At 42.1% G+C, this 27,363-nt stretch overlaps 2 protein-coding genes across 4 annotated transcripts; both read right to left on the bottom strand.

The window, feature by feature from the left end:
- Positions 1 to 206: 206 nt before the first annotated feature.
- Positions 207 to 7,072, bottom strand: LOC306792050 (GRAM domain-containing protein 2B-like). 3 transcript variants are annotated; one of them, XM_079289039.1, is made up of 15 exons: positions 6,898 to 7,072; positions 6,426 to 6,551; positions 5,509 to 5,596; positions 5,353 to 5,422; positions 5,177 to 5,280; positions 5,000 to 5,095; positions 4,854 to 4,925; positions 4,190 to 4,363; positions 3,755 to 3,835; positions 3,533 to 3,644; positions 2,999 to 3,115; positions 2,367 to 2,439; positions 2,167 to 2,271; positions 1,939 to 2,023; positions 207 to 1,034 (listed from the first exon to the last, which is right to left on the bottom strand). In XM_079289039.1, the coding sequence occupies exons 1-15, from the start codon at positions 6,984 to 6,986 to the stop codon at positions 996 to 998; spliced, it is 1,431 nt and encodes a 476-aa protein (XP_079145165.1). In that variant the 5' UTR covers positions 6,987 to 7,072; the 3' UTR covers positions 207 to 995. The 3 variants fall into 3 exon arrangements, with proteins under 3 accessions (XP_079145165.1, XP_079145166.1, XP_079145167.1); XM_079289040.1 differs by lacking the exon at positions 2,999 to 3,115; XM_079289041.1 differs by lacking the exon at positions 6,426 to 6,551.
- Positions 7,073 to 18,214: 11,142 nt separating this feature from the next.
- LOC306792409 (zinc finger protein 703-like) lies at positions 18,215 to 22,739 on the bottom strand. The gene is made up of 2 exons (XM_079289509.1): positions 22,170 to 22,739; positions 18,215 to 21,228 (listed from the first exon to the last, which is right to left on the bottom strand). Exons 1-2 carry the CDS (start codon positions 22,398 to 22,400, stop codon positions 19,714 to 19,716), a joined length of 1,746 nt encoding a protein of 581 aa, XP_079145635.1. The 5' UTR covers positions 22,401 to 22,739; the 3' UTR covers positions 18,215 to 19,713.
- Between the last annotated feature and the right edge of the window lie 4,624 nt (positions 22,740 to 27,363).

Raw genomic sequence — 27,363 nt, 5'->3', positions numbered from 1 at the left:
TTTAGACGCAGGGCTCTTTTTTATTGTTGCCGTATTGCTGCTTTTACTGAGTACACTGAGTACTTCTTCCAGCACTGCCATCTGGCATCAGTACTTGTGATTAGATTACTTTAGACTTGTTTGCATTCATTTGTTTAGGATCTTCGTGTTCAGACCTGCTGACAAACTCTCTGCTCTCAGAACAAATACAAACTCAGGCCAACAGAAACTGTATCCGAGACATTTATTTCAAGACTGCGATACAAACAACAGTTGAAAGGAACAGTCTGTGGTCTGAATGCAAACAAACCACCACCGTCTGAAGCACAAGCGCTTTCTCTTCTGTTGCTCCTGAAATGATTGACAGCTCTTCAGATACAAGTTTCTGTGGAAAAGTACAGGACAAACTATGACCAGCTGAGAAGCGCCTAAATAAAACTATAATTTACATGATTAAAAAACATTTACAATTAAAACAAACTATCAAACGCTGCACCGAGCAAACGTCTACTCACACAAGCAGCTTCTCATACAACACACTGTAACAAGAAGTTGCCTTTAAATGTCATTAAAAGATATTCTCCTAGCATCCATATCAGAGTTATTTTTACACAAGACATAAATATAATGTATTTGACCTTTTAAGAAATGTTTGGAAAACATTGAAATATGACCTTTGGACCAAAATAATCCCAGTGTTAATACAAAATAAAAGCTCCCAGATAAATACTGCATAGATGCCTAAACGTTCTCTTCACCAACACGCTGCCTCAGTTCACCCTCCTGCACAACGGTGTGTTTGGAAAAAAGTAATAAAATAGTCCTGAGTGGAACGAGGAAAGAAGCTGTTATTGCACAATTTAAGTTGAAGTTCAATGTGTTTTAGGAACGCTTTCTGTATCAGCTGTCCGGCAACAAATCGATTACCAAACGTGATCTCCGCTGATCTTCAGTGATAAACCGACATCTCCAATAAAAAAAGAAACGCTTCTGTCCAGACGGACACACGTCTTCTTTCAAGTCTCTTCAAGTAGCTTCCGGAGGCTTCTTTGAATCTAGGATTTAGAAACAAGGAGGACATCTGAAAACATGCTCGGATAAAAATGATCAAATATTCATCATGTTAACAGTGAACTGCTGCAGATACCGCCAGAGAGGTTTTCAAAGGAAGGTTCAACGTTTTGGGAAACTCATGTGCTTTCTTGCCGAGAGTTCAATACCACTCCCATATCCGTGTATTAAATATGAAGCTGCAGCCAGCACATGGTTAGCTTAGCTTAGCACAAAGACTGGGAACAGGGGGAAACAGCTAGCCGGGCGGTGACTGCATACTTGCACCTCTAAAGCTCGCAAATGAACATGTTATATCTCGTCTGTTCAACCCTTAAATGCAACCCGGGGTTATGTTACACCCCGTCAGTCATATGGTTCAAAGCTGTACGTACAAAGCAGCGACCCACACCACGTAGATGCAAGATGTTTTTAACAATAAAATCTTTTTTTATTTCTGATGTCACTCATGTTTGTGGTTGCTGGCGCGTCTCCAACAATGTGAACAAAACTCTTTTGAAACGGATGCAGGCTCTGCAGCGTCTTGATGACAAGCTCACGGATCAACAGCTCCTGCCTTCATTCTCTCCTCTCTTCTTGTATCTTTGAACAGAGCCAGGCTAGCCGTTTCCCCTTGTTTCCAGTCATTATGCTAAGCTAACCGTCTCCATGTTGGAGACAAGATCTTTTGATACATGAAACATTCAAATAAATACTTCACCCACACAATGACACTTTGTTTATTAATTACTCATCAAATGTTGCCTTGACTAAAGCAAACTTTATCAAAACATTTACAAACTCGCTCACACAACTAGTGCACTACAATGCAAGTCTCATCCATCCAACAACATCAGAGACTCTTCAGTGACCATATTTGCTGTGCACGAGCATGAAAACTGGACAAACCTTTTCTAGCTTGAACAAGTTGGAAGACAGCTCTCCATACATCTCAGCGTTCACTTCTTCCCGAGGCCGGTGGCTCAGCGCGTTTCTGCAACAACCAACATCTGCACTTTAACATCGTTAACCAAACGAACATGAGAAAAGAAACATAAACAGCACGAGTGCATTTGTTCATCGTTTGGTGACCCCGGCACCAATATGACGTCGGTAACACGAGAGTCCGGCTCTTACTCATTACGAATGTGTTGCCCGATGGACACCAAGGAGTTCAACCGGTGCTCAAGAGCCACGATCTTGAAGGCCATGTAGCAGGAGGACAAGACGAGAAGGCCGACTCTGTGAGGAGACACGCCAAAGCACGCTCAGACAACTGCCGACACGCCCAAATAACCACCAGAGTCTGGTATTCGCCGTGATGAAAGGTTACTCACAGGAACAAATAGATGAGGAGGATGGCTTGTAAGGAGACGGGCTGTGGGGATTTGTCTTTGAGCTTCGTGGACCCTACGAGGAAAAGCAAAAAGAAATATCAATTTGTAAATAAATAAATAAATGAGGTGCCACATAAAGGAATATTTTGACCTTTCTAGGAAATATACTGAATGCATGAGAGGAAAAGATTGATCTCATGTCTGCACGGTAAATAATGAAACGCCAAGAGACAGTTAGCGTAGCTTAGCAGACTGTAAACGAGGGGAAACAGCTAGCCTGGCTCTGTCTAAATCTCACGAATGAACACGTTATCTTTGTGACGGTGTAATGACACCCGATGTACCTTTGGACAGATTCAGGCTCGCCGTTTCCTCCTGTTTCCAGTCTTCATGCTAAGCTAACCAGCTGCAGCTTAGTTTTTACTGTACAGACATGAGAGTGGTGTCAATCTTCTCATCCAACACTCAGCAGGAAATAAAATAAGAGTATTTGCTAAACTATTCCTTTACATACACATGGATTACTTGGTTAATAACTGATATTTCTAATCTGTAGTTCTTCTGGGAATCCCCGAAACCCAAACGGGTTCACAAAGCTTCTTTTAACACAAAGGTAACTGGTATCAAGCTACCGTTGCTCAGGGCAGCTCCGTGTTTTTGGCTCGGAGTCTGAAGATGAACGTCTGCGTGGACTGAAACCTCTGCGCTCTTCACCGCACTTAGAAACGTGTCCGGGAGGCCGGCGAAGTCTGTTCAAATACACAGACGAGAACCCGTGACTCCGGCTGCCTAAGCAAATAGTATTAATAGACTCAACGAACGTCTGTACAGACACAGAACAAGTGCTTCATGTTCACGTGGACGCTGATAACAAGAGCGTAAGATGTTATTCATCATTGGATATCATTGGATCATCACGGTTTTCATGCCAACTGCCTTTGCTGTAACAAATAAAAGCCTCCATGGCTCAAATTCCACTTGGCTTCCCTCCAGCTATTTGCAAACTAAAGACCATCTGAGGCACAGTGACACCTGACACCCGAAGCACATGTGAGGAGAGGTAAAACCACAACACAACCAAAGTGAGTACAGCAGATTAAAGTAAGTGCACGGTAGCTTTTTAAAGGGTAAAAGTGCACATGAGGATGAGGATGGAGCACACAAACCGGTTATCTTCTCGTAATCTGGAGTTTGAGAGCCGGAGCTGCTGCTCTCCATCATCTCCTGACGTCTTTGTTGCACAACTCCATCGAGGTCGGAGAAGTCTGCGGATAAGTCCTGCAGGGCACATACAGAAAAACAACAACATACAATGGGCACCACATACAGAGAAGGTATTGTAGAACATGAGAACAAGGTTTGTCTGTAGATCTTTCCTCCTGACTCACCAAAGGAAGCGACGTTGGGCATTTCACCCTGAAGCTGTTCTCACAGGAGGAAATAACGTTGCTGCTACAAGTCTTATCCACCTGGAAGGACAGAGGACACACATTAGTATGGAAGAAGAAAGCAGTAATACAGCTGTTCTGCCATTTTACATCAGCAGAACAAGCTATAAAAACTACTACTGCTGAATGTTGGTCTGGCGTTCGCTCTCTTTTAGCTCCGTTTTTGGTCTCCACCACCTCCTGAGGGAAATATCTCTTTAGCTGCTGATGAACTCCAGTAGATCCAGAACTCTTCTGCTCACCTGCTCACCCACTCCCGTGATCACATCACCCCTGTTCTCCAAAATCTCCACTGGCTCCCCGTCCCACAACGGATCCAATACAAAGTCCTTCTCACTCATAAAACCCTCCATAATCAGCCCCCCCCCCCCTTACCTCACCGCCCTGCTCCACCATCGCACTCCATCCCGCCGGCTCCGTTCCTCTGATGCCAACCTCCTCTCGCTTCCACTCAGGACCAAGCACCGGACATGTTGCGACAGAGCCTTCTCCATAGCTGCCCCCTCCCTCTGGAACTCTCTCCCCAAACACATCCGAGACCGCAGCGACCTTTCACGTTCAAATCACAAAAACAAAACCCTCCTTTTCTGAACTGCTTTGAATGTCTGACCAATGTTGTGTGTATAGCTTTTTGTGATGATTTTAATGTTTGTAAAGTGTCTTTGAGTGTCTTGTAAAGCACTCTATAAATAAATGTGTTATTATATTTCCAAAACTGTCAAAATATTCCTGAAATGTCAGTGTGTCATTGTTTTTAGACTGTAAAATATCATAAAATAGTGCAAAAGAGCCCATAAACATTTCCTGGAGACCAAGGTGACGTCTTCAAACTGCATTGTTGGGCAGCCGACAGTCCAAGATACTCAAATATTCAATGTTTAATATTTGGGCTTGTGTTAATTAACCCAATGATTAATCAACCATCTGACCGATCGTTTCTCTCATCTTGTTTACGCCACAATAATAATAAATAATAATAATGAAAAATCCCAAAAGAGAAACCATTGAATTCTTCGGGGACACATGAGACGGTACTTACCTCCAGATGACCGCAGATGGAATTCAGGAGTTTGTAGGTGGAGTTTCGAGCGAGGAAGGAAACAAACACATGCTGGAAAAACACGGTTTCTTCAATTAGAATCACTTTTTTATGTTTACGTACATTTGTGTCAACCATCTTCTTACCTGATCACTCATTGTTTCAATCACGAGGGCGTTTGGCACTAATAACGCAGTTTTTGTTTTTTTGATGAACGTCACCGACACCGCCGGGATTGAAATCTGAAAAATAAAAGCGCCGCCGTGATTTAGCAGGTAGTGCACCCACAAAACGTGAACTTTATCACAGTGACCTTGTCATACCTGAGTATCTCTGCCAAAGACTTTGGAGTGGAAACAGATCCAGTTATCGGACACGTACATTTTCCCCTGATATAAGATGTCTCTCAGCAGGGCACAAGTGTAGCCTGTTGACACACCGACAGATATTAGTGTCATTCCTTTGCTTCTTCATGCGAGAAGAGAATCGAAAAACTTACTTTGCTGGAGGAGCTCATCTTTTCTGACCTCCTTGAATAACTTGTGAAACTGGGCGTTTGTCTTCGACAACTGAAAACAAACATGCTTTGTCAACAAACAAACTGCACCAAAGAAACGGCGTAAAAGGTGTTGGATTAGATGAGACGTGTCCGTACGTGAGTGTACTGGACTTTCTTCCTCTCAAACTTTGTTTCACAGTCGCTCGGAGTCAGCGTTGGAGAGAGCTGCTCCGCAGGTTTCAATCTGACAAATACAAGGTGCGTTAAAGAAAATATAAACGTCCTTCATTTGGCTTCGCACGGTGTCAGCGGCGTTGCATCAGCGCTGCTTACACAGCAACAGTCAAATGTGTAAACAGCACTTTGGTCCGGAGGTATACACAGTATAATCCTTCATATACCAGTTAGTGAAATCAGTCCAGTTTAAGCTCCGATAACATTTCATTTGAAAGAAAATGTATCTTTTATTCTTTAAATTTCCCCAGGGTGTTGCTCAACTATCATTTTAGCCTTTAATCCATCTGTGAAGATGCTTATTAATTAGCATTTATCACCATAACGGCCACGTTTTTATGTCTGAAACGACACAGTTGATAAGAATCCAAAGACGAGACGGTTTTTATTGAGTGAAAATTAAGGAATCTACATTAAGTCCAGTTGTTTTACTACATCAACATATTTAGATTTAGTTGTTTTGCAGGCCACAACTATTCATTTCTTTCATGCCCGATTGAATTTATAAGCCTGTAAGCTAAATGTGCAATTCCACTTGTATCTGCTTTTTTTTTAATGGGAAACTAATGTGTAACGTTGTTATTCTTGTTCACATGCATACGACAACCCGTTTAAATAAAAGATTAAATACATAAAAAAACAAAAAAAAACGACCAATTATTTTCTCAATTAACGCTCAAGACCAAAGTGACATCTTTAGATATCTTATTTTGTCCATCAAACAGTCCAAAACTCTAAAATATTCGATTTAAAGTGATAAAAACGGCAAAAATCCAGCATTATAGAAGCTGAAGCTGAAGAATGTTGCTTTCAGAAAGTAAACAGATAGTCTTCCTCACCCCATGCCGGCTGGCTTCATCTTGCTCTCTGAGCGGTCTGCCTCGGAGTCCAGACACAGCTGGAGGTCTGCAGGTGACCCTCCGCGCCTCATGTGTCTCCTCCCCCCTCCATGGTCCACCTCAGACCTGCGCGCACCACGCACCACACCGTTCCCGCTTTATAATGTGCACCACTCCTCTGCACAACACTGTCAAACTAAGTATGCGGGATGTCTGCAAGCATTGCGTTAAAACAGCCAAAGCAGACCCATCGGCTATCAGTCATAACATGAAACGGTTTTATTATCTTCCATGCAAATTAACCATATCTGCTCTTATTCCGTGCCACGTACGCGTCGCGTGCATCTGTTAAAAAAAGCGAGCCCTTTAATAATTGGAAAAGAAAAGCAGGATGTGAGTGCACATAAACCCAGAATGCACGAGGCCTGGGAGCCACCCCGGGCCCTTTCCTCTCCATCTTATCCAGACTTACCGAGTCCCTCGGGAGTCCCTGCGGAAAAGTTGGTCCGGTGCGGAGAGCGGGGTCAGAGGTCTGTCCGCCTGCTCGGTCATCAGCACCATGATGTGTTATATTTCATGTCCGACGCGTCTCCCACTTCCATCGGATCCAACACAGAAGCTTCAGGAAGCCTTGGCACGGAAAGTTATTTTTTGGGAGGCTCGACTCGGCGGAGCGAGAAGCCCGGGCAGAGGAGGAGCCGGGGAAATGGGAGAGGGGGGAGGAAACCGAGAGGAACAACGTCGGGAAACAAGAGGGAAGAAGAAGTTTGGATCGTGTTATAAACATGGCAGAGACACATTATTCCCTTGTAATAAAACAGATAAATACAACTCGTCTCAAGTTTGTGCTTTTGCGTAAAAACAAAGTCCCACAAACTTCGGAGTCGCTGGTTCCAAACTCTCTTATTGTCCTGCAACTGCTTTTCAAACGTTGAAGTTATATCAGAGTGTATGTGAGGGAGGCTACCAGCAGGGGGCAGCAGACACCAGGTGAGCTGTACTTTCAGGTACGCTTCAGTGTTACACTCACGTGACCCCGTGGAAAGCATCAAAATGTAAATGTGGGTCATCTACTGAAGGACTGCACTGAGGTACTATTTAGAGGTATTGTACTTTAATTATTTTACTCTACTTTATACTTTTACTCCACTTCATCGAAGAGGGAAATATTACATTTTCAGATTACAAAATATAAATAATGATATATTATTATCGATGAAACTACCCAGCAGTCTATAAAGTAATTAAAATGACACAAACCTTCAGCAACATCGAAGTGATGAACACATTAATGCATCAATAATTATAACTGATATATATTATTCTAAAATTATATATTCTGCATAATGAGTACTTTTAGTATATTTTGATGCTAATCGTTTTTTACAAAAATTTGAATGCAGGACTTTTACTGAGAAATATTTTTACACAGTGGTATTGCTATTTTTACTGAAGGAAAGAATCTTGAGTACTTCTTTCACCACTGTACTTGAGTACAGTCTTGAGGTACTTTACTCCATTTCCATCCTTCTTTCTACATCTGAGAGGGAAATATTGTTTGTTTTTACTCCTATATTTATCTAACAGCCATAGCGACTTTTCCGATGAAGTTTTTCTCTTTAAAAACCCCAGAATAAGAACATAAAATAAAATGTATAGTTGAATATTATCTGGTATCTGGTTTGGGCCCATCGGGGCTCGTTAAAAGGGTTCATTTCTTTATTGCACAAATTGTTTTTTGTGCAACATCTACAGCAGATGTTGAGCATAAAGCCAAATGATTATACAGCCAAAATAATGTTTGATTGTAAAATAGACCAAATGTCTAAAACATGTAACCCATATTGTTATTCAGATGTCGTGAAACCTCCAGGTGTCGCTGTTGCAGCATTTAATGAAAACATCAGTTTTTTGGGGAGGAAAATACTTCATTGAGTATCCAGGAAACAATGGCACAGCCGGCAATGCAAGCTAGCAGCCAGTTACCTAGCAGCTAGTTCCCTAGCAGCTAGTTCCCTAGCAGCTAGTTCCCTAGCAGCTAGTTCCCTAGCAGCTAGTTCCCTAGCAGCTAGTTCCCTAGCAGCTAGTTCCCTAGCAGCTAGTTCCCTAGCAGCTAGTTCCCTAGCAGCTAGTTCCCTAGCAGCTAGTTCCCTAGCAGCTAGTCAGTCTGCACATTAATCATGGCTGACAAGGAACACACGGGGTCAGAAGACTCGGTTATAAACTGGCTGCTTGTGCTGAGAGACATGGAGAGTTTGTTTCCCGGCTCACATCTACAAAGACATGTGACCGGAGTTGATGTAAAGTGACATAAACAATTAAAAGAAATCATAATTACTGCAATTCACAGATTATAATTACAGCCAAAACAGTCGTCACTGTTTCAATAAAATATTAATGTCCAGCTGATCGCAGTGAACGTCAAAATAAAAGTTTCAATGCACCATAAAGGGAAACAGACGTTCTGCCATTCCCAGAACCTTAAAAAGGTTATGCTAAGCTTAGCTTAGCATAAAGACTGGAAACAGGGGGAAACAACTAGCCTGTTCTACCCTGTTAAAGAACAATAAACTTTGAAACTTAAAATTGGCTCGGCAGCAAACAAAGTAGCAATACCACAATTTAAAAGTTATGCATTCAAAATGTTATTTGAGTAAAAGTAGAAAAGTACAACATATCAAAAGTACAGACAGATTTATATATTGTACAATAAATTATGGGATTATCATTATTTTTAAAGCATTAACTTCTTAATGTACAATCAGGCATTATAATCTGTAACAATGGTTCATATTTTGTAAGACGGTAATGCTGTTATTTATTTATTTTACAGGTCCCACATTTTCCATGTTATTTCTAAACTATTTCCTGGAAAGATATATGTAATTTGGTGCTCATTGTTTACGAAAAAATGTGTTGTTTTGTCAGTAAACATAATAAAAAAATATAATTACTTGGGTTTGAATTCAGCTTTTATTTCAAAGAAATTACTAATTTCCCGATATTTAGTACCAAATTACACAGTTCTTTATTAGAACATTTCGAGGAAACTATTAGCGAATGACATACCGTGATAATAAAGATGCTGCCAAACATTTTAATCTGTAAAAACACTATCGGTGTCAAATGAATGTAGTGGAGTAAAAAGTGGAATATATTCTAATAAATGTAATGGATTAAAAAACAAAAAGTAGCATCCATTTGAAATACTGGTGGCAGGCTTCATGCTAAGCTAAGCTAACCCTCTCGTGACTGTATAGCTTCACATTCAGTTGTTGTATCGCTCTCCTCAACTCTGCAAGAAAAGCAAATATTTCCAAAGCTATTCCTCTGAAGGCTGTTTTAAAAAAAGATATAAAAGGGTTGTGATTGTCAGATTAAATGTGAAAGATGGGACTCTTTCTGCTGCCTTTTCCTTCTTCCGACAAAACATCTCGTCACAGAGAAAGCAGGCTGCTGCTGCTGTGCGGAGGGAGAGTGCACACACAGAAAAGAAGAAGAAAAATTGGTAGTCGTGACGGGGGAAGATTGAAGTCCTGTTAAGTGCTCTGCTTGAAAGCATGTCTGGCCTCATTAGCTGTCAGTTGTAACAATACTGAACTGGCAGTGAAGACAGGTTGGAGTCCAGTGGTCATAAATCACTCCTCGACAGCCGCCTGACAAGCTGGGAACCAGTACACAGGCACGGGCACCCTCTCAGCCTGTCAAGACACCGCACAGGCACACTGTAATCTCACAAAAATCACCGCAACTGAAATTACATATAGAGCCTGGAAAGAAAGAAGGAAAGACGGAAAAAAGTGGTGTTTTGTCAGAAGGAAATTGCTTTTATTCCACATGTATGTGCACTCATATGTAACCCCTGCATGGCTGTGTCCATTAGCTAAATGAGCAGTAGCTTCTGTAGGGAGGAGGAGGAGGAGGAGGAGGGGGAGGAGGAGGAGGAGGAGGAGGAAGAGGAGGGGGAGGAAGAGGAGGGGGGTAAAGAGCAAGGCCAGCAGGTCATTAATCACGGCCCCTGACATGCAGAGCAGGAGGCCAAGGCTCCCCTATGCATACAGCTGCTGGGCCACAGTCAATGCACAGGCGATGTGTTGACCCTCGCTGAACCCCCCCCCCCTCTCCCCACACACACACACACACACACACACACACACACACACACACACACACACACACTCCCAGCGCCTGTGGCTCTCATCTGTCCAGCTCCCTCTCCGTTTCTGTCACTCATTTCTGTCAGACACCACCTCCTCTTGACCAACCGCAGCGCTTGCCGTGCAGGTTTTTTTTAAACTTTTCGCTTGAGTCAGTGAACGCAACTTTTTATTTTTAGCCTCGCTACAACACGATGGCTCCAACACTTTGGTCCAGATAATATCTCAAAAGGCCGATGGGATGGATTGCCGTGGAATCTGGTGCAGACGTTCACGTTCCCCAGAAGATTAATCCTCACGACTTTTGGTGATCCCCTGACATTTCCTCCAGCTCCACCATGAGGTTGACATTTGTTTTCCAAAGTGAAACGTCTCAACAATTTATTGGATGGATTGCCGTGAAATTCGCTTCAGACATTCGTGCCACCCTCAGCAGTACGATGGCGTATTGAGGCCGCTGTAGGTATAAAGGAAGAAAATAAATTATGGAGCCGGGGAAGAGGGGGATGTTCTGAGAAAGAACTCAGGATTTACGAGATTAAAGATTAAAAAAGAACATTTAAATTCGTCCAATACTTTGGTTTCCGAACAAATACCTGCAAAACTAACAACATTCACATCAACCTAAGCTGTACTTTGTGTTTAACTAGCAAATGTTAGCATGCTAACACGCTAACCTAACACGGTCAATATTATTCTGGCTAAACATCTGCATGTTGTTAGCATTTAGCTCAAAGCAGCTAACCTCTGCTGGTAGATACTTTTCATACAGTATCTTTAGTCGTCACTCATTCGTGCGGCTAATATCTAAACCTGACTCATCATCCAGCTGTTTTCCTTCAGTTATATTAGCGACACACCTCAGAGAGACCGAGCACAACCAGTAAAGGAACTGGGAGCCAAAGTCCTGCTCAAAGGGGGGGGGGGGAGGTTATTATTCACTGTTCTCACCCACGTTTCCACAGTTCATCCCTCACAACTCTTCCCTAATCTCTTGGTTGCCACAGCTCTTTTTTAACTTTATATATGAAAAAGACTCTGGGTATTGTAGTTCGAGGTGAGGGCCGGGTCGGTTGGGCTGAGTGAGTCCTGGGTGCAGCGTGACAGCTCCAGTGATTAATGATGACAGACTGTGGAGCTGCTCCTTCATCACATGACCAGCCTTTAACCTCTCAATCAGCCTAAACCCCGTGCACAGAAAGGGAGGAATCTCAGACAGTGAAATTGTTTCTTTACATTAAAATCATTAAGTCACAAATTGCAAACATCTGCGCTGATGCTTTGTCTGAGTTGTCTGTGAGTTACGGAGAGCAGACGTCTGCCGCCCAGAAATAAACTCCTCTGCTTTCATTTTGTCTTCTCTCCAGCTTTATCACTTCATCCATCACACGACTATGAAGGATTTCTTCTTTTTTTTTTAAGTGGTCCAAAAATAAAGAGGACACAGATGTCAACGCTACACTGATGTTTCTAAAAAAAAAAAAAAAAAAACAGAACACCATAAAGCCATAACCACAATAAGCCACATTTAGACGGAGCTGCTCACAATATGTACTTGTACTTTACTTAATTTATGCTACTTTGAGAGATATTGTTCTTTTTTTTTACGAACATTACATTTATTTGACAGTTGTGTAAGTTAGATTCAGATCGACAATATTAAATATTATAATAATTGATTCTGTTTTATTTCAGATTAAGCAACCCGGTCAACGTGTCCTCATACAGCGGTTCGTATGATATACAAAAAGTTACTCTTCATTTTTCGTGCGTTTTCGTACGTTTTCGTGTCAATTTACACTCGTCACGTGCGTCCGGTCTTTATAACTATATTTCTGTCTTAACAGGAGTATTACTACACTGTTACATTGCTACTTTTAGTAAAGTAAAAGTACTTCTTCCACCACTGTTTCAGTATACTTTGATTAATACTTTTGTACTTTTACTAAAGTAACTCTTTGAATGACCGACTTTTACTTGTAACAATGTATTTCTGCAGTTATGTCGCTACTTTTACTTAAGTAAAAGATCAGAGTACTTCTTCCACCACTGTTTAAGTGTTCTTGTATTCATACTTTTGTACTTTTACTAAAGTACCTTTTCTAATGCAGGGCTTTTACTTGAAACAGAGTATTTCTACACTGTTACATCGCTACTTTTACTTAAGTAATAGATCAGAGTACTTCTTCCGCCGCCTCTCGTTCCTCATGCCTGCCGTTTAAAAAAAGATGTCGACAGAGGGAGTTTAGTGGTGTACAAGAGGGCAAACGCAATTATGGCTTCTTTGCTAATGTGCATGGCCCCAGCTGGTTTTGATCTGGCTGCGCTCTGAAGGGCTCCGAACTCAGTTGTCAGCTCTCATGCATCACAGACCCGGTGCTTAACGGAAAAACGTGCTTTGGCAGCGACCAGCGGAGGCCTGGAGCCCAGCGGGTGCTGCTGGGTTAGCCACATGCAGAGGAGGGGGTGGTGGTGTGGTGGTGGGGTGGGGTGGGGGGGGGGGGGGGGGGTGTTGGTGACACCATCCTCTTCCTGCTGCATCTGGATCCTCACGGTCACATTCCCTCATTCCTTTTGGGTTTTCACCCTCTTCATGAATGTAATTGGCCGGCGTGACCCGGAGCAGACGCCACCCAACGCCACAGACTTGGGAGGTCAGAAGAGAAAGACTCCAAAACACACACACACACACACACACACACACACACCCACACACACGCACACACACACACACACACACACACAGATGGACGGCAACGGAAAGAAAAGGAAAAAGTAAAAAAAAAAAAACTTCTCAAAACCAGAATGAGAAAGAGATGCCTGCATGGAAATAAGCAGACATGATTACTCAAATACAGTCATTAAGGAGGAAATGTTGTTTTTCAGGCTGTCAGGATGATTAATGAGGGACAGAAAATCCACTCAAATGCTGTTGTTTAGTCTAACCAGCAGACCTGATCTCTGCCACTAACGTAGAACAGACAGGATGTGTGTGTGTGTGTGTGTGTGTGTGTGTGTGTGTGTGTGTGTGTGTGTGTGTGGGCTTGTTTTACGAGTCCTATGGGGACATAAATCTGATTACAAAGCAACATTGTGGGGACTCGCTTTTTTTTGGGGGGGAGACAAAATGGGAAAATAAATTGCACGTGCCCATAACGTAAATCATTACATATAAGGGTTTAAAATAAGGGATCGGCTGGTAGCTGTTAGGGTGAGCTTCCAGGAAATGAACATAAGTCAATGTAATGTCCCTGAAAGTCAAGAAAACCTGACTGATGTTTGTGTGCGTGTGTATGTGTGTGTGTGTGTGTGTGTGTGAGAGAGTGTGTGTGTGTGTGTGTTTTGAATCACTCAAAAATTGTTAAAAGCTTGAAAAGAAAATTTACAAAGGAAAGCTGGAGAGATAAAGTGCTACAACACAGTAATATAGTGTTTGTGTGACACTGAATCGCACTGTTTACTGTGTGTCATTTAATAATAATGATAATAATAATAATAATAATTAACTAACTGAGAATGGACACAACGTAAAACAGAAGCTGCAACCGTTAGCATATCCCGCTAACTAGCTTACTACGTACAGTCGCATCACGAAACATTTCCTTGAATACATTTTGTGGGGTTATACGTTACGTTCGTGCTCTTTCACGGATTTGCACGGGCAACCAAAGCCAAACTTATAACCTGAGATCTCTTCATTTGCCAAACCCACTAGTTAGTCCTGGGACATGGAAACATACTGCTATAGGTAAGCTAACATTAAGTAGCCAATTAAGGACATGTCAAAATGAAGGAGAAACGGTTACCTCACTTAAAATACCAGGAAAAACAAGCTCTGCACTGCAATACCAGATCAATAACGCTGTTTCTCCTTATCAATGTAAACTGCATGTGTGCTTTGATTGACAGGCGTAGCAACACGGGTCGTGTTCATTTCGTTTACATGCCCGATTTACGTTAATAATGAAAAATGTTTCCTGTAAATTGTTTTTAAAATATGCCGTTTTCTGATGAAAAGCAATCAAAGACATCTTTTACAGCATTTCTTTCAAAAATACAGTTTATGCTGCAACGCGATCACCTGGTGCACAGTGAACGTGTCAACACCTTCCAGAGAAAATTTGCCTTCTTTGTGAGCTTTTTTTCCAGCTCGTTTTGTGCCAGAAAGTCCTTCAGAAACTCCAGATGTTCCCCCAAAAAAATCATGCTGGAAGGCTGATAAGGAATCAGCTTTCAACAGATGCCTTGTGCCTCAGGACTCCGTGATTTAGCTGCTGTGAATGATGAAACAGGGCTTCAGTGTCTCACAGCCTGACAGGCTTTTATAATTATGAAGGCAGCTGCGAGTCCGGGTGACGTCATGTCAGCGGATGGGAACCAGAAATGAGATGGTGCATTAGCTTTCCAGAGTTTTTGCGTTGATTTATTTGTTAAAGCGTGATATACAATCACTGGAATGTGGAAGTGGAGCACAAGAGAAGTAGGTTGTCTTGACCTTAATAATCTACGTACTAGCTTTTTCTGGAGTGTGAGATTCAGTTGAAAGCTCTGGAGGAAAGCAAGCAACTATTAATTAATTAAATTAATTTTATTATCTATTAAGATAGAGATGATTTGAATCAATCAATTTAATTTGCTTGTTTCTTTTCCTGCACTGTGAGTTCCAGCTGAAGGCTCCGGGACATTGTCTTTCCTCGAGTAATGCAGCTGGCGATGGATAAAGATTGCACCACCATCGCCACAATATCTCAAAAGAGTACAACAGCATTGAGTTAGAAAGATGTGTGGCACCATCATTAACAAAAAGTGCATGAATATTTTGTTGGTAAAACACACCTGTGAGACCAACAATACGAATGAAAGCTGTCTTTAAGGAAATAATTACATAAAATATAAATGATGACGGGATGATACAATCTTAAACGACCCTCCCCTGCTCTTCTAGACACACTCAAAGAGCAAAAAGAAGAAATACAACCGTTTCATTTAATGTCCCTTTTATTTACTTTACTGGTTTATTCATCGGGGACAAAACGCATTAATTCACATTAATATACATGAATGAGTGAGATTCATCCAAAAGGCTCACCTTCATGTGCAGCTCCTCTCTTAAGCGACGAGACACATCATTGTGATGTTTCCTCTTGATGGCAACCAGGTTTCGTTGGTCACCAATAGGTGGCATCCCAATCCAACACTATACTTCCCACTATACCTTTAGTGCAGAAAAAACTTAAATCCAGCAAATTAATAACACCATTTCTCCCATTTATCAAGTCCAAGAACGGCATCGACTGACCTACATTGTTCGTGTGAGCAGCCAACTTGTATCTTAGATTTAATAAACTTAAGTGCGTCTGTTCCAGGTTCATACTGGTGAACCTAAACCCTCCAGTTAGGACCTACAGGAGGATTCTCATGCCCTCCTGCCGACCTCGGACACCCCACAACAGTGTCTCAGACGGCTGAAACAGGAGCGCTTTCTCTTGTTACAGCCTGTTCTGACCCCCGTGGGTCCCTTGTCAGAGCTGTGAGCGACCAGCGTGGGTCATCCATACTTCGCCCAGGGAGTCCCAGTGTCATGTTGCTAGGAAATGGCATATTACCGCTGCCAATCATGCAGCAACTGGAGCGACAGCCAGGACGTCATCTTGGCTCTGATGCTTATCAGGATCCTACAGCGTGTATACGTTATATCCTGTCTGATAGGTTTGACTTGTACGTCCACCTTTTCTTTTCTTTTGTAAAACACATTGTTAAGACCGAGTATTGAATAAGGATGCTGTTGCTTTAAGGTGACACTGCATTTACTGCAGGACAGAGGAATGTGAGCTGCGTCCCTGTGGTCCGCTCATGTGCTGCTCTGTCGACACGGAGGTAAAGCACACCTCAGTCATCAATCATGTGATGCTCTCACTGTAAAAATAGCCACGGGTACAAATCCACTCAAAGCCGGGCTGAAAAATAAAGTTGACATCTTGCTTTCATTAGTTGTTCAGAGGAGACACACAAGACGGGATGAAAAGGAGGAACAAGAACTATCTATGTATATATCTATCTATATATGTATAGTTATGTATCTATGTATGTATCTATCTGTCTATGTATCTATCTATGTATAGATATGTATCTATGTATGTATCTATGTATAGATATGTATCTATGTATGTATCTATGTATAGATATGTATCTATGTATGTATGTATGTATAGATATGTATCTATGTATGTATGTATGTATAGATATGTATCTATGTATGTATCTATGTATAGTTATGTATCTATGTATGTATGTATGTATAGATATGTATCTATGTATGTATGTATGTATAGATATGTATCTATGTATGTATGTATGTATGTATAGATATGTATCTATGTATAGATATGTATCTATGTATGTATGTATGTATGTATAGATATGTATCTATGTATGTATGTATGTATAGATATGTATCTATGTATGTATGTATGTATGTATAGATATGTATCTATGTATGTATGTATGTATGTATAGATATGTATCTATGTATGTATGTATGTATGTATAGATATGTATCTATGTATGTATCTATGTATAGATATGTATCTATGTATGTATGTATGTATAGATATGTATCTATGTATGTATGTATGTATAGATATGTATCTATGTATGTATCTATGTATAGTTATGTATCTATGTATGTATGTATGTATGTATAGATATGTATCTATGTATCTATGTATGTATCTATGGTAAACAGTTTAAATATTTGGAAATAGTTGTGTCAAGAACAAAAGAAGTGAGCTGAGAGAGAAGAAGTGGAATGTAACTCAAGTAGTGCACCTGCAGTACAAATGAGGTACTTTTACTTGAGTATTCCATTCTATGCTACTACTCCACTACATCTTAGAGGTACATATTGTACTTTTTACTGTACTACATCTTAGAGGTACATATTGTACTTTTTACTGTACTACATCTTAGAGGTACATATTGTACTTTTTACTGTACTACATCTTAGAGGTACATATTGTACTTTTTACTGTACTACATCTTAGAGGTACATATTGTACCAGCAGGAATATTAATCCAGAAACATCAGATATGATCCTAAAACACAAAGAACCTGTTGTTTCACAATGAGTACTCTTACTTTAATAACTACAGTACAGTCTGCTGATACAGCGCATACTTTTACTTGAGTAAGGTTTTGAATGCAGGACTTTTACTAGTAGTGGAGTATTTTCACAGTGTGGTATTAGTACTTTTACTCCAGTAAAGGATCTGAATACTTCCTCCACCACTACTAGAGAGAGAAGTTCAAACCCTGGAGCTTTGGGCCATATTTCTTGTGTGTATCATAGAGTTCGTTTTGGGTTATTTTAATCTAGAAACGTCTCTGTAAATGCATCAGATTGTGTTTTAAGTGTGGATTATTTCCAAAAGGCAAACTAAAGTGAAGCGGGTCAACACGCTGACATCAAAGAACCTGAGATAATCACCAAAACCTGATTGTTATTAGAGATACAGAGTAAATAAAAGCTATTACACTTCAAATATGTGATTTAATAGTTTGCTGTATGAAATTTATAAGAGGACTGATGTTAGACCAGGACCAAAGGAAATGAAGACAAGAGAATTTACATCTTCAGTGTGATTTATTTAACAAAATATGACCTCCACTTTCACTGGATAGCACCACAGGGTGTTCCAGGTTTTACATAAAAAATATCACATCTCATTTTCATTGATTTGCTGTGGAAATAATTAAAAAAAAGAAAAGCTGAGGGGGAGAGAGCGAGAGATAGAGAGATAGAGAGAGGGGGGAGAGAGAGAGAGAGATAGAGAGAGGGGGGAGAGAGAGAGAGATGTGAGTTCAACATTCATTCACGAAGAAGTTCTTAAGAAGTTTTTTCGACATCTGTCATCTGGGCTTCCAACATGTCTGCTCAGAGGATTGTAAAAATGAGAATAGATTGATGTGGTAAACAACAAAGCCAGATCTCCCAGTAAAAAATAAATACAACTTCTCAGTAGGAATAAACAAAACATAAGGAACCAAAACAAATCATCGCAAACCATTTGGGCTGACTGAACAGTGAAAGCGTGTATGCTGTGTCGGGCTTACATGCATCTCTTTGCGGGGAGAAAGCGACTGTGGCCAGACTCGCATCAGCCCACGGCTGCAGCTTATTGCCACCCCTGCCACACCACATTCATCCGCACTAAATCATCATCATTTGCAGCGAGAACCCTGAACATCCAAAGAGCTATTACGCGGCGTCCAACCATCAATTTGCGGAGCCGGCTGGGGCGGCAGAAGTCGCCCGAGGGCGGTCACTGCTGCTGCAGAAGTATCCCAGCAATGTGCAGACACGTGTCCTCTGATCTTTAGGAGTGGAGCCTGATTAGAAACGCCCAAATCTCAAAATATAACGTGTGAAGAAAGATTTGCACCCTCCACGTCCGAGTTCCACTTGAATCCAGTCAGAGGAAGAAGCAACTTGCCGCAATTACGTTCAAAGCTTGAAGTAATAGTTTTGCCATTTGGGAAAATTCGCGTCGCGGCTTTCTGGTTGCAAAGTTAAAGGAGAACAATGAAACCACTCTTCTGTCAGTCAATTGAATGTGAAGCTACAGGCAGCAGCTGGTTAGCTTAGCTTAGCACAAAGGCAAACAGCTAGCCTGGCTCTGTGCAGCAGCGCCTCTGAAGCTCACTTATCAACACGTTGAATCTTGTTTGTTCAATACTTACAAATACTGAAGTGTACGCTGTTAAATTTGCTGTTTTCTAAAAGGTTATGTGCTGGACTATTTCTTGGGTGGAGTCCCATCGTGTTGACTGGTCCCCCATAAAACTGCAAAATTATGTTTTTACACTTCGTTTTCTTTCATGTGTCAAACAAACAAGATTTAAAGGTGCTGGTTGGTGGATTTTTTCACATCTGCACAGAGCCAGGCTAGCAGTTTCCCCCGTATTCAGTCTTTGTGCTAAGCTAAGCTAACTGGGCTGTGGTTTCATATTCAAGAGAAAGATACGAGAGTGTTATCAATCTTCTCATCTGACTCTTTGCCAGAAAAGCAAATAAGCGCATTTCACAAAGTGTGGAACGTCTCCTTTGAACATATTAAGTGGGTGGTGTGCATCACTGGTAGCCCAGAGCGGATGCAGATCCAAGTCTTTGACTGTAGAGAGCGTAATGAGGGTAGTACGGGCCTGTGGTGGGCAGAGAGTGCAGGGAGATGGAGGAGGGTCCAGGGGGCATATGGACCTTGTTGTAGGGGTGATAGCGAGCTAAACCCATGCCGGGCGGCGCCCTGAGAGAGAGGGAGCTGTGCATGGAGCCTGGGCTGCTCTGGTGGGGGAGGTGGAGGTGGCAGGAGGCGGGTCCAGAGGAGGAAACGGCAAGCATCTTACTGTCCATGCCCATGGGCATCGCTGTGTGCGTGCGCAGGTGAGCCAGGAGCTCGTCGGACGTGGCGAACCGCTTGTCGCACGGCCCCCCCGCCGAGACCCAGTTGCAGGCGTGAGGCTGGGGGTCGTTGGGGAGCATGAAGCCGTACGTGTAGAGGGGGTGCGACAGGGAGGAGGACACGCTGGACGACATGGAGCTTTGGTGGAGCGAGTGCAGCGGGTGGGAGGGGTACACCAGCGGGAAGTTTGATTTGAGGGTGGGGGAAGGGTCGTGGATGCAGGAGTTGCAGTTGCTTCCGCCGAGATGGGACATGCTGGGAAAGCTGAGACAGTAGGGGTCCCTGCACAGACTCTGCATGAAGGACGGAGGCGAGGCCCCTGTGAGCGGGCTGGAGCTCGGGTGCTTTCCTCCCATGCCGAGGCCCGACTTTGTCGGATCCATCCCGGGAACGAACTGAGACGGGTAGCCGGCGTACGCCCCCACGACAGATCCGTGGTAGCCCATGTTAGAGGGCAGGGGGAAGAGCTGGCTCGTTTTGTAGGGAGAAATGGGCGTGATGCGTCCGTGGCCGAGGTTGGGCTGCGTGGACTCCGCTTTGCCCCCCTCGTGGTTGGAACCCCCGTCAGAGCTGCCGTTGCTGCAGTTCGTGACGGCTCGAGCGTGGCTGGAGTTCGCGTCGTGCGGACTGTCCGAGCCGGCCTTGTTTACGTCTGCGTCCTTTTTGGGGTTATTGCTGCTGCTGCTGGTGGTGCTGGTGGGACTGCCCTGCTCGTGTGCAGCTTCTCCACCAGGAGTGTGAGAGCGTGGCTGTCCACCAGGAGACTGGCTCAGTTTGTGCTGCTGCTGCTGCTGCTGCTGCTGCTGCGTGTGTCCTGGTGGGGTGCTGCTGCTGGCTCTGGAGCTGGGTGAGGCAGCGTGGGCTGGATAGGACTGCTGGCCATTGGTTGAATTTCCATTAGTGGTGACATTATTGCTGGGTACCCTGAACCCGACTTTATCGCTGCTGCTGCTGCTGCTGCTGCTGGTAACTCCGTCTCTGCGACAGTCTCCACCACCTTTGTTGTAGGGCTTGAAGCTGCACTTGTCGTCCGGGGAGGGGCGGTGTTCCCCGTGCTTCGACCGACTGCTGGACTCCTTCTCCCCCTGGCTGCAGGAGGAGCTCAGCTTGGAGGACGGAGGGTCTGGTTTACCGATCTGAGAGCAGGTCTGTGCCAGCAGGGCCAGTGGACTCTTCTTGGCATCCAGCTACAATAAAATAAAGATTCTGATTAGCTCGGGAACATTTTTTGTAAAGGTTTTAAGGCAAAAAATTAATTAAAAATAAGCAAGGTCTGTTAACTAATTAATCAAACGTCCGTTAGTCCTTTGTAGACCTTTTAACTGTTTGGTTTTATTCATTTTATGTATTTACAAGTAATTAGCAATTAATCTGACTATTATTTTCTCAATTAATCCTGATCACCATAAGATAATAGGCAATAGTGAAAAATGCCCAATATGATTTCCCAGAAACCAAAAGAATGTAATCAACTTTCTGCTTTTAGATCTCGAAAGAAAAAAGCCAAAAGTTCTCCGCTTTAATCTTCTTAAATTAGACGGTTTGCTGCTTTTCTTTGTCAAATATCATAAACTGAGTATCTGTGGCATTTGGGGATTTTTGGGTCAACAAAAGAAAACATTAAAAGACATCACCTTGGGCTCTGGTCAGTTGTGTGACGTTGTTGTTTTATAGACTTAACAATTAATCAATCATGAAAATAATCGATAATCGCAGCCCTACTTGTTTACTTTGTCTGACCAATGAAGTAAAACCTAAAAAATAATAAATTAAATGTCACGTGAGAAAGATGCATCAGTACATCCCCGACACAACGAAGGAAGTGACTGTTTGATTAATCGACTAATCGCTCTAATTAAAACACAAGTTGTCATTACTTTAGAGTGTTGATATGAATAAAGACCAGTATGATAACAACAACACTAAGGCAGCACTGAGAAGCGTTTGTTTGTTGGATTTTATTCTCTTCTAGAATATAAATCAGGATTTGTCTTCGCTGTCGCGGATGACACTGCGATTCATTTTCACCACACTGCTGTGAAACCACAAAACACTGCAGTGCAAATATCTCTCTCGACACATTCCTTTGTAAATGATAAACATGTTTGTTTCTAAAGACAGGAAATACCTCGATGCTCACTGGCGCGGGCGTCAAAGGCTGTAAATATTCCGGGTGCAGCAAGTGTCCGGTGTGCGCAGACAACATCTTGAGAACTCGGATGGGGAGCCGCTTTGCCTGCCGAAGTGGGTCCAGAGGGGTCAACAGAGACACCACAGCACCGGGACGAGGCTTTGTACTGTCGCTGGTCTCACTGAGCTCGATCCGCTTACTTACTGGTCCTGAAGGGAGATATTTCATTGGAGAGAGGGCGCTGCGCTTCAGGTGGATGTGCGTCAGGATACTTTTAGTCCAGAATAGTGTCTACGGGTGATAAATGTAATCCATGCAGTCACCGACAAATAAAAAAACAAAAAACGCACACACAGCTGGACGTCCTTAAATGTCCCGAAGGACGGAGAATCCTCTCAGCTCAAGCATCACCGACACGGCTCCTGTACTCCAATTTTAAAGACAAAAAGAAGTCCTCTGTGTGAATAATGCGCAAAATGGAGACAGTGTCCGTCCTGTTAGTGCATTAAAAAAAGACCAAAGTTTACTTTATGTAGTCCAAGTGTTGGAGAGGAAACGTCCCACTGCGTGCTTTCGGTCCGGACTTCAGCAGCTCACTGATCACAACAGGCAGGACTTCAAAGTGTCCGCTGGGCGGCCGCATCACTCACGAGGTGGGCGGGGAGGACGCGCGTGAGGGCGGAGCGACGGCGTCCTCAAAGTGACAATACGTTTGACTCTAGTGGAGGAAGTACTCAGAGCTTGTACTTAAGTACAGGTAGAAATACTACTGTATATATATATATAGCTTAATAAAAGCATCAAAATGTAAATATTATGCAGAAAGTCCCATTTCAGAATCATACATATTATTGCATTAGTGATGCATTAGTGATGCTTGTCACCTTAATGTTGCAGCGGGTGAAGGTGGGGCTCTTTTAAATTACTTTAAATACTGTGAAAAATAGAATATCTTATAACTTATTAGTTGACTTATATTTTTTATTCGTCTACATCTGCAAAGTAACTCAATGTATCAATGCAGTAAAAAGTACATTTGCCTCCAAAATGTTGTGGAGTACAACGTATTGCAGAAAAGGAAATTACTCAAGTAAAGTACAAGTACCTCCAAATTGTGCTTAAGTGCAGTACTTGAATGAATGTACTTAGTTACATTCCACCGCTGCCTTTACAATATGTACGCTTGCATTCTGATAAATATAAAAGTTTATTGTCACATAACTGTTCTTTACTCACAAAAAAAACCTTGTCAAAGATTTAAACAAGTTATAGCATTAAATATGCAACAAATGGGTTGTGTGCTGATACAGTGTCATGAACTCTCCGGTTATTAGGAGAACAACGTGATACTTTAATTATATTTGTGTGGAATTTGGGTTTTTATTTCCTTCATTAATCATCTGTCATTCTGCTCTCTGAACTAGATGAACCGAGGTCCAGCAAGTCCACGAGTGTTTATCTTTATACAGCGACCAACCGGCCGAACAAAATGTTCCCCGTTTAATTCAATTTTACGCAAAGAACAAAATAATCACATCCATCTTTTGTGCATTTATAAACTGGACAGTTATGGGGCCCCGTGTTCTGGATAGAATTATTTGTAAGAGTTGTACTGTGGCCGATCAGGAGACGCACAAATAAAAAAAAAGCATAAAATTTGTGGCGATAAGATGTTGTCGACCATGACTAAGAGAAGCGATATGATCTCACATGAGGTTTCAGTGCACAATCATGAGCGTTGGATCATACGGTTCAATCTCAGGGTGCCGTTTTAACGTCTTTGACACGTGACCGTTTAAACTCAAAGGTTAGTCCAAATGGAAAACTTAACTTTGCTCAAAATGTCAAACGGTATAATTTCCAGCTCGTGAAACATAGATCTAAAGGCCCGAGCAGGAACTTCACCGCTGACATCTTCAACAGAGAGGGATACCATGAGCGTACTGGGACGCATGCGGTGCGTAGACCCCCTTATTAAAGCTAAAAATGCACTTTTGTGAGTGTCACGGTGCTGAGAACAAAGTCAGCGAGCAGTGGAAATAAGTCGTATACGGTCACATGAGTCATCCTTCACTCAGCTGTTGACAAGCAGATGAGTACAGGGCAGACACCAAAAGGGGATTTACCAGTTGAGATGCTTGTTTTTCACAGCAATTCAGGTTAAAATAAATGTAGTTTTTCGAGCGTTTCCTTGGGGCTTAACGCAGTCAAATCAGAACACAAAGTGCTGATACATACATTTATAGATTCAGTGTGACATCTAAACTACAAGTCCATAAATCCGCTTCAAAAGCTCTTCTTCTTTCTCTTCTCGCTTTTGCTCTGAGCATTACATTTCCCTTTAAAAATCAATAAAGCACAAATAAAATGTCACCAGAGTCTATTTTCTTTTCTTTTCTGAATTAATGCCATTTAGAAAAAAGCGATAAAGACGGATCTCCTCAATGTTAATGGTTCTATAAATCTGGAATGTTAATAACTTTACTGCATTACCGCCTGCTGACTGACTTTGCAATGAGCTAATTTTGTTAACCTAATTATACAACGAATTGGTTAAAGTACTTAAAAATTACGGCTGACAAGAGCTATTAGCATGCAGCCCAAAATAGTCTCGGTATGAGAGTCTTTGAATCTCTCAATCCTTTTGCCGCCTCAATTGAGTGCGAAATCATTCGTAATCCCTCATAACCTGTGGCCAAGAGGCTGCATAATGTGAATTAGTTGATGGATATTTGTACATATCCTGCAGGGTCCTCCTTAATCTTCAAAAGGAATGGTTCACATGTAAATATAGGGAAAAGGGAAATAAATGAATACTGTAAAAGGGTTAGAATGTCGATTATTTTGAAAAAATTCTCTTACAAGACTTGTTAACAATGTGACATCAGCATTAGGTCACCGTTTAAAAAAAACAAAAAAGAACTAAAGCAACTGTCGCCTTGACCTCGAGCCCTAAACAGCAGAAACAGCCACTCTCAGCAATCCATCAATGTCCAATTTGTGATAAGAAGCAGAGAGTGGGAGCACCATCTCATCAGCAAACAAGGCCACAGTCTGCAGCGCTGCAGAGGAGAGAGCACCGGTGTGGCTTTAGGGGGGAACAGACACAGCAGGAGCAGCGGCTTCCTCCTCACTAAGTGCTGGCACAGTGCAGTAGGTGTTAGAATACAGGCAGGGATCTACATCAGTGTGTTTCATCATTTAATAAATCCATGAACCGCAGGATTTAGCAGCGCTTCCCCTGTAGAATTTGCAAAATCCAAGCATGTTTGCTTTCATTACATAAAAACTGCCGGTCTGAAATAATTAGTATTTATTTAAAATGTTCAAACGCATCAAGAGCTGACTCAGGAGAAAGTAGCGCCTGTATGCATCCGTCTGTATTCTAACGTCACAAAGAGGTCGCAGACGAAGTATAATAAACAATATGACTGAAATGATCTCGGCACGGTCCGGTAAACTGGTATTGTGTGTGAAGAATAACAGCATCATTCTTGATTTCCGATCATCAATGCAGGTTTAGTGGCAGCACCCATATATCTTTCAACCTGCAGTAGCTGACTGCAGACACGTTTTTTGGGGATGGAAACCCCTTATCCAAAGGAACACAAACCCCTTATCCAAAGGAACACAATGTGCAGGTGCAGATCTCTTCAGATTGAGAAATATTAGTAAGGGAAAAGGAGACCGTGGGGGAAGAGAGAGAGAAAAGAGAAGGTCAAACACTGAGAGAGAGGCCACAACAAACAAAGCGGCTCTTCTCTTTAACTTCTCGTGACTTGCCTTGAAGTCGGTCATTACCGGAGACAGGTTTCCTCTTGTTCCCTTATCTTCAAAACATAATCAAAGCGGCAACGCAACGAAAAACAATGAAACCAAATGGACTGAAGCCAGTCTTAAAGACTCCAACTACAACGTCAATGGTGTTTGTACTGTGATAAAAGGCAGATGGATAGTCAGACGTTTATAGAGCTCCAAACACCAGATGTGTCCTTTCTGTAGCTTTTGGTCTGTTATCCAAGAATGAGACTGAAAGCTGCTTCTGAAACACTCTCTTCTAATTTAAGTCTATTGACAGTTAAACCTTCTTCTCCCGCTCAGCCTGCAGAGCTATATGCAGTTCACAACAACAGCTGTTTGGCAAAGTTTATAGTATTTGCTGAATTAATCGGTCTTTGAATTCACACAAAAGTAAACTGAAGCTACTTCCCATTGCTGGCTGACGCCTTTTGATTACAGCGGCTGAAATCTTATCTCCAGCACAGTGGATGTTCAGGTCCTGAATGTTTCTAATCCAACCTGTTATGGAACTATATAATTAGGATGATATGCTCGTTGAGATTTGGCAGTAATGCTGGGTTAGCATTGTAGAAAGTAAGCTAGTTAGCCAGACGTGCTATCTCAGAAGCTAACTAGTGATTAAACCCTCTGTTTAATCCATTCCACACAAAATACAAGCAAACTGCATAAGAAGATGAAAATATACTTCACATACTTGCTCACATACAGTACAGCATGAAACTGAATATATGAAAGCTGAGTCTGTTGATCAGTAATGCAAAAAGCAACATAATGCACTCATCAGCTTGCCTAGAATATGCCCAATGATTAAGTCTGTCCACCTGTCTAATCAACTTTCCCTCACACTTTTTAAATCATTAAAAGGTTAATTTTTCTTCTCAGCACACACACACATACAAACACACACTTTCTCAGCAGCACAGATGCGTTTTGCATGTCCTGTGGGTGGAACGATCCGGAGAGATCCGGCTGCCAGAGGATGCCAGCCTGCAATCAGATTGTACTGTGCTGTTCAAAGAAATTTCATCTGACATCAAAGATAGTTTTTCACACCCTTCTAGATTTGGCTTTTTGTATTGGATCTTATTCCAAAAACTCAGAGCTGCCTGCTGGCAACCGTGTGAAAGAAAAGGCTTCTTGTTTTAACCGCCTTAAAAGGCGAAATATCTTCTTCTTTTTTAAAGCAGTTTTCTATTTAAATACATGTTAATACTGGGAGCTATATTTTATATTTAAAGACGAATGACTGTGGATGTCTTCTATTTTAATTAAACCTTTCCAAAATCCAAGAGCAAACGTGTATGTTAAAGAGCATAACTAGCACTGCGTAACATTATTTTGTGGGTTTTCAGGTTACATTAGGAAAAAAGAAAAACCTGCTGGACTGGTG

The sequence above is a fragment of the Melanostigma gelatinosum genome (genome assembly GCF_949748355.1).
Source record: "Melanostigma gelatinosum genome assembly, chromosome: 18".
NCBI classification, from domain to species: domain Eukaryota; kingdom Metazoa; phylum Chordata; class Actinopteri; order Perciformes; family Zoarcidae; genus Melanostigma; species Melanostigma gelatinosum.
This window is presented reverse-complemented; position numbering and strand designations above follow the sequence as displayed.

Coding starts and splice junctions, on each gene's coding strand:
- LOC306792050 (XM_079289039.1), bottom strand. CDS start 6,986: ATGGTGCTGATGACCGAGCAGGCGGACAGACCTCTGACCCCGCTCTCC. Junction 5,096..5,176: donor TCTTTGGCAGAGATACTCAG/GTATGACAAGGT, acceptor TTTATTTTTCAG/ATTTCAATCCCGGCGGTGTC. Junction 4,364..4,853: donor CCATCTGCGGTCATCTGGAG/GTAAGTACCGTC, acceptor TGAACGTGAAAG/GTCGCTGCGGTCTCGGATGT.
- LOC306792409 (XM_079289509.1), bottom strand. CDS start 22,400: ATGAAATATCTCCCTTCAGGACCAGTAAGTAAGCGGATCGAGCTCAGT. Junction 21,229..22,169: donor CCGCGCCAGTGAGCATCGAG/GTATTTCCTGTC, acceptor ATTTTATTGTAG/CTGGATGCCAAGAAGAGTCC.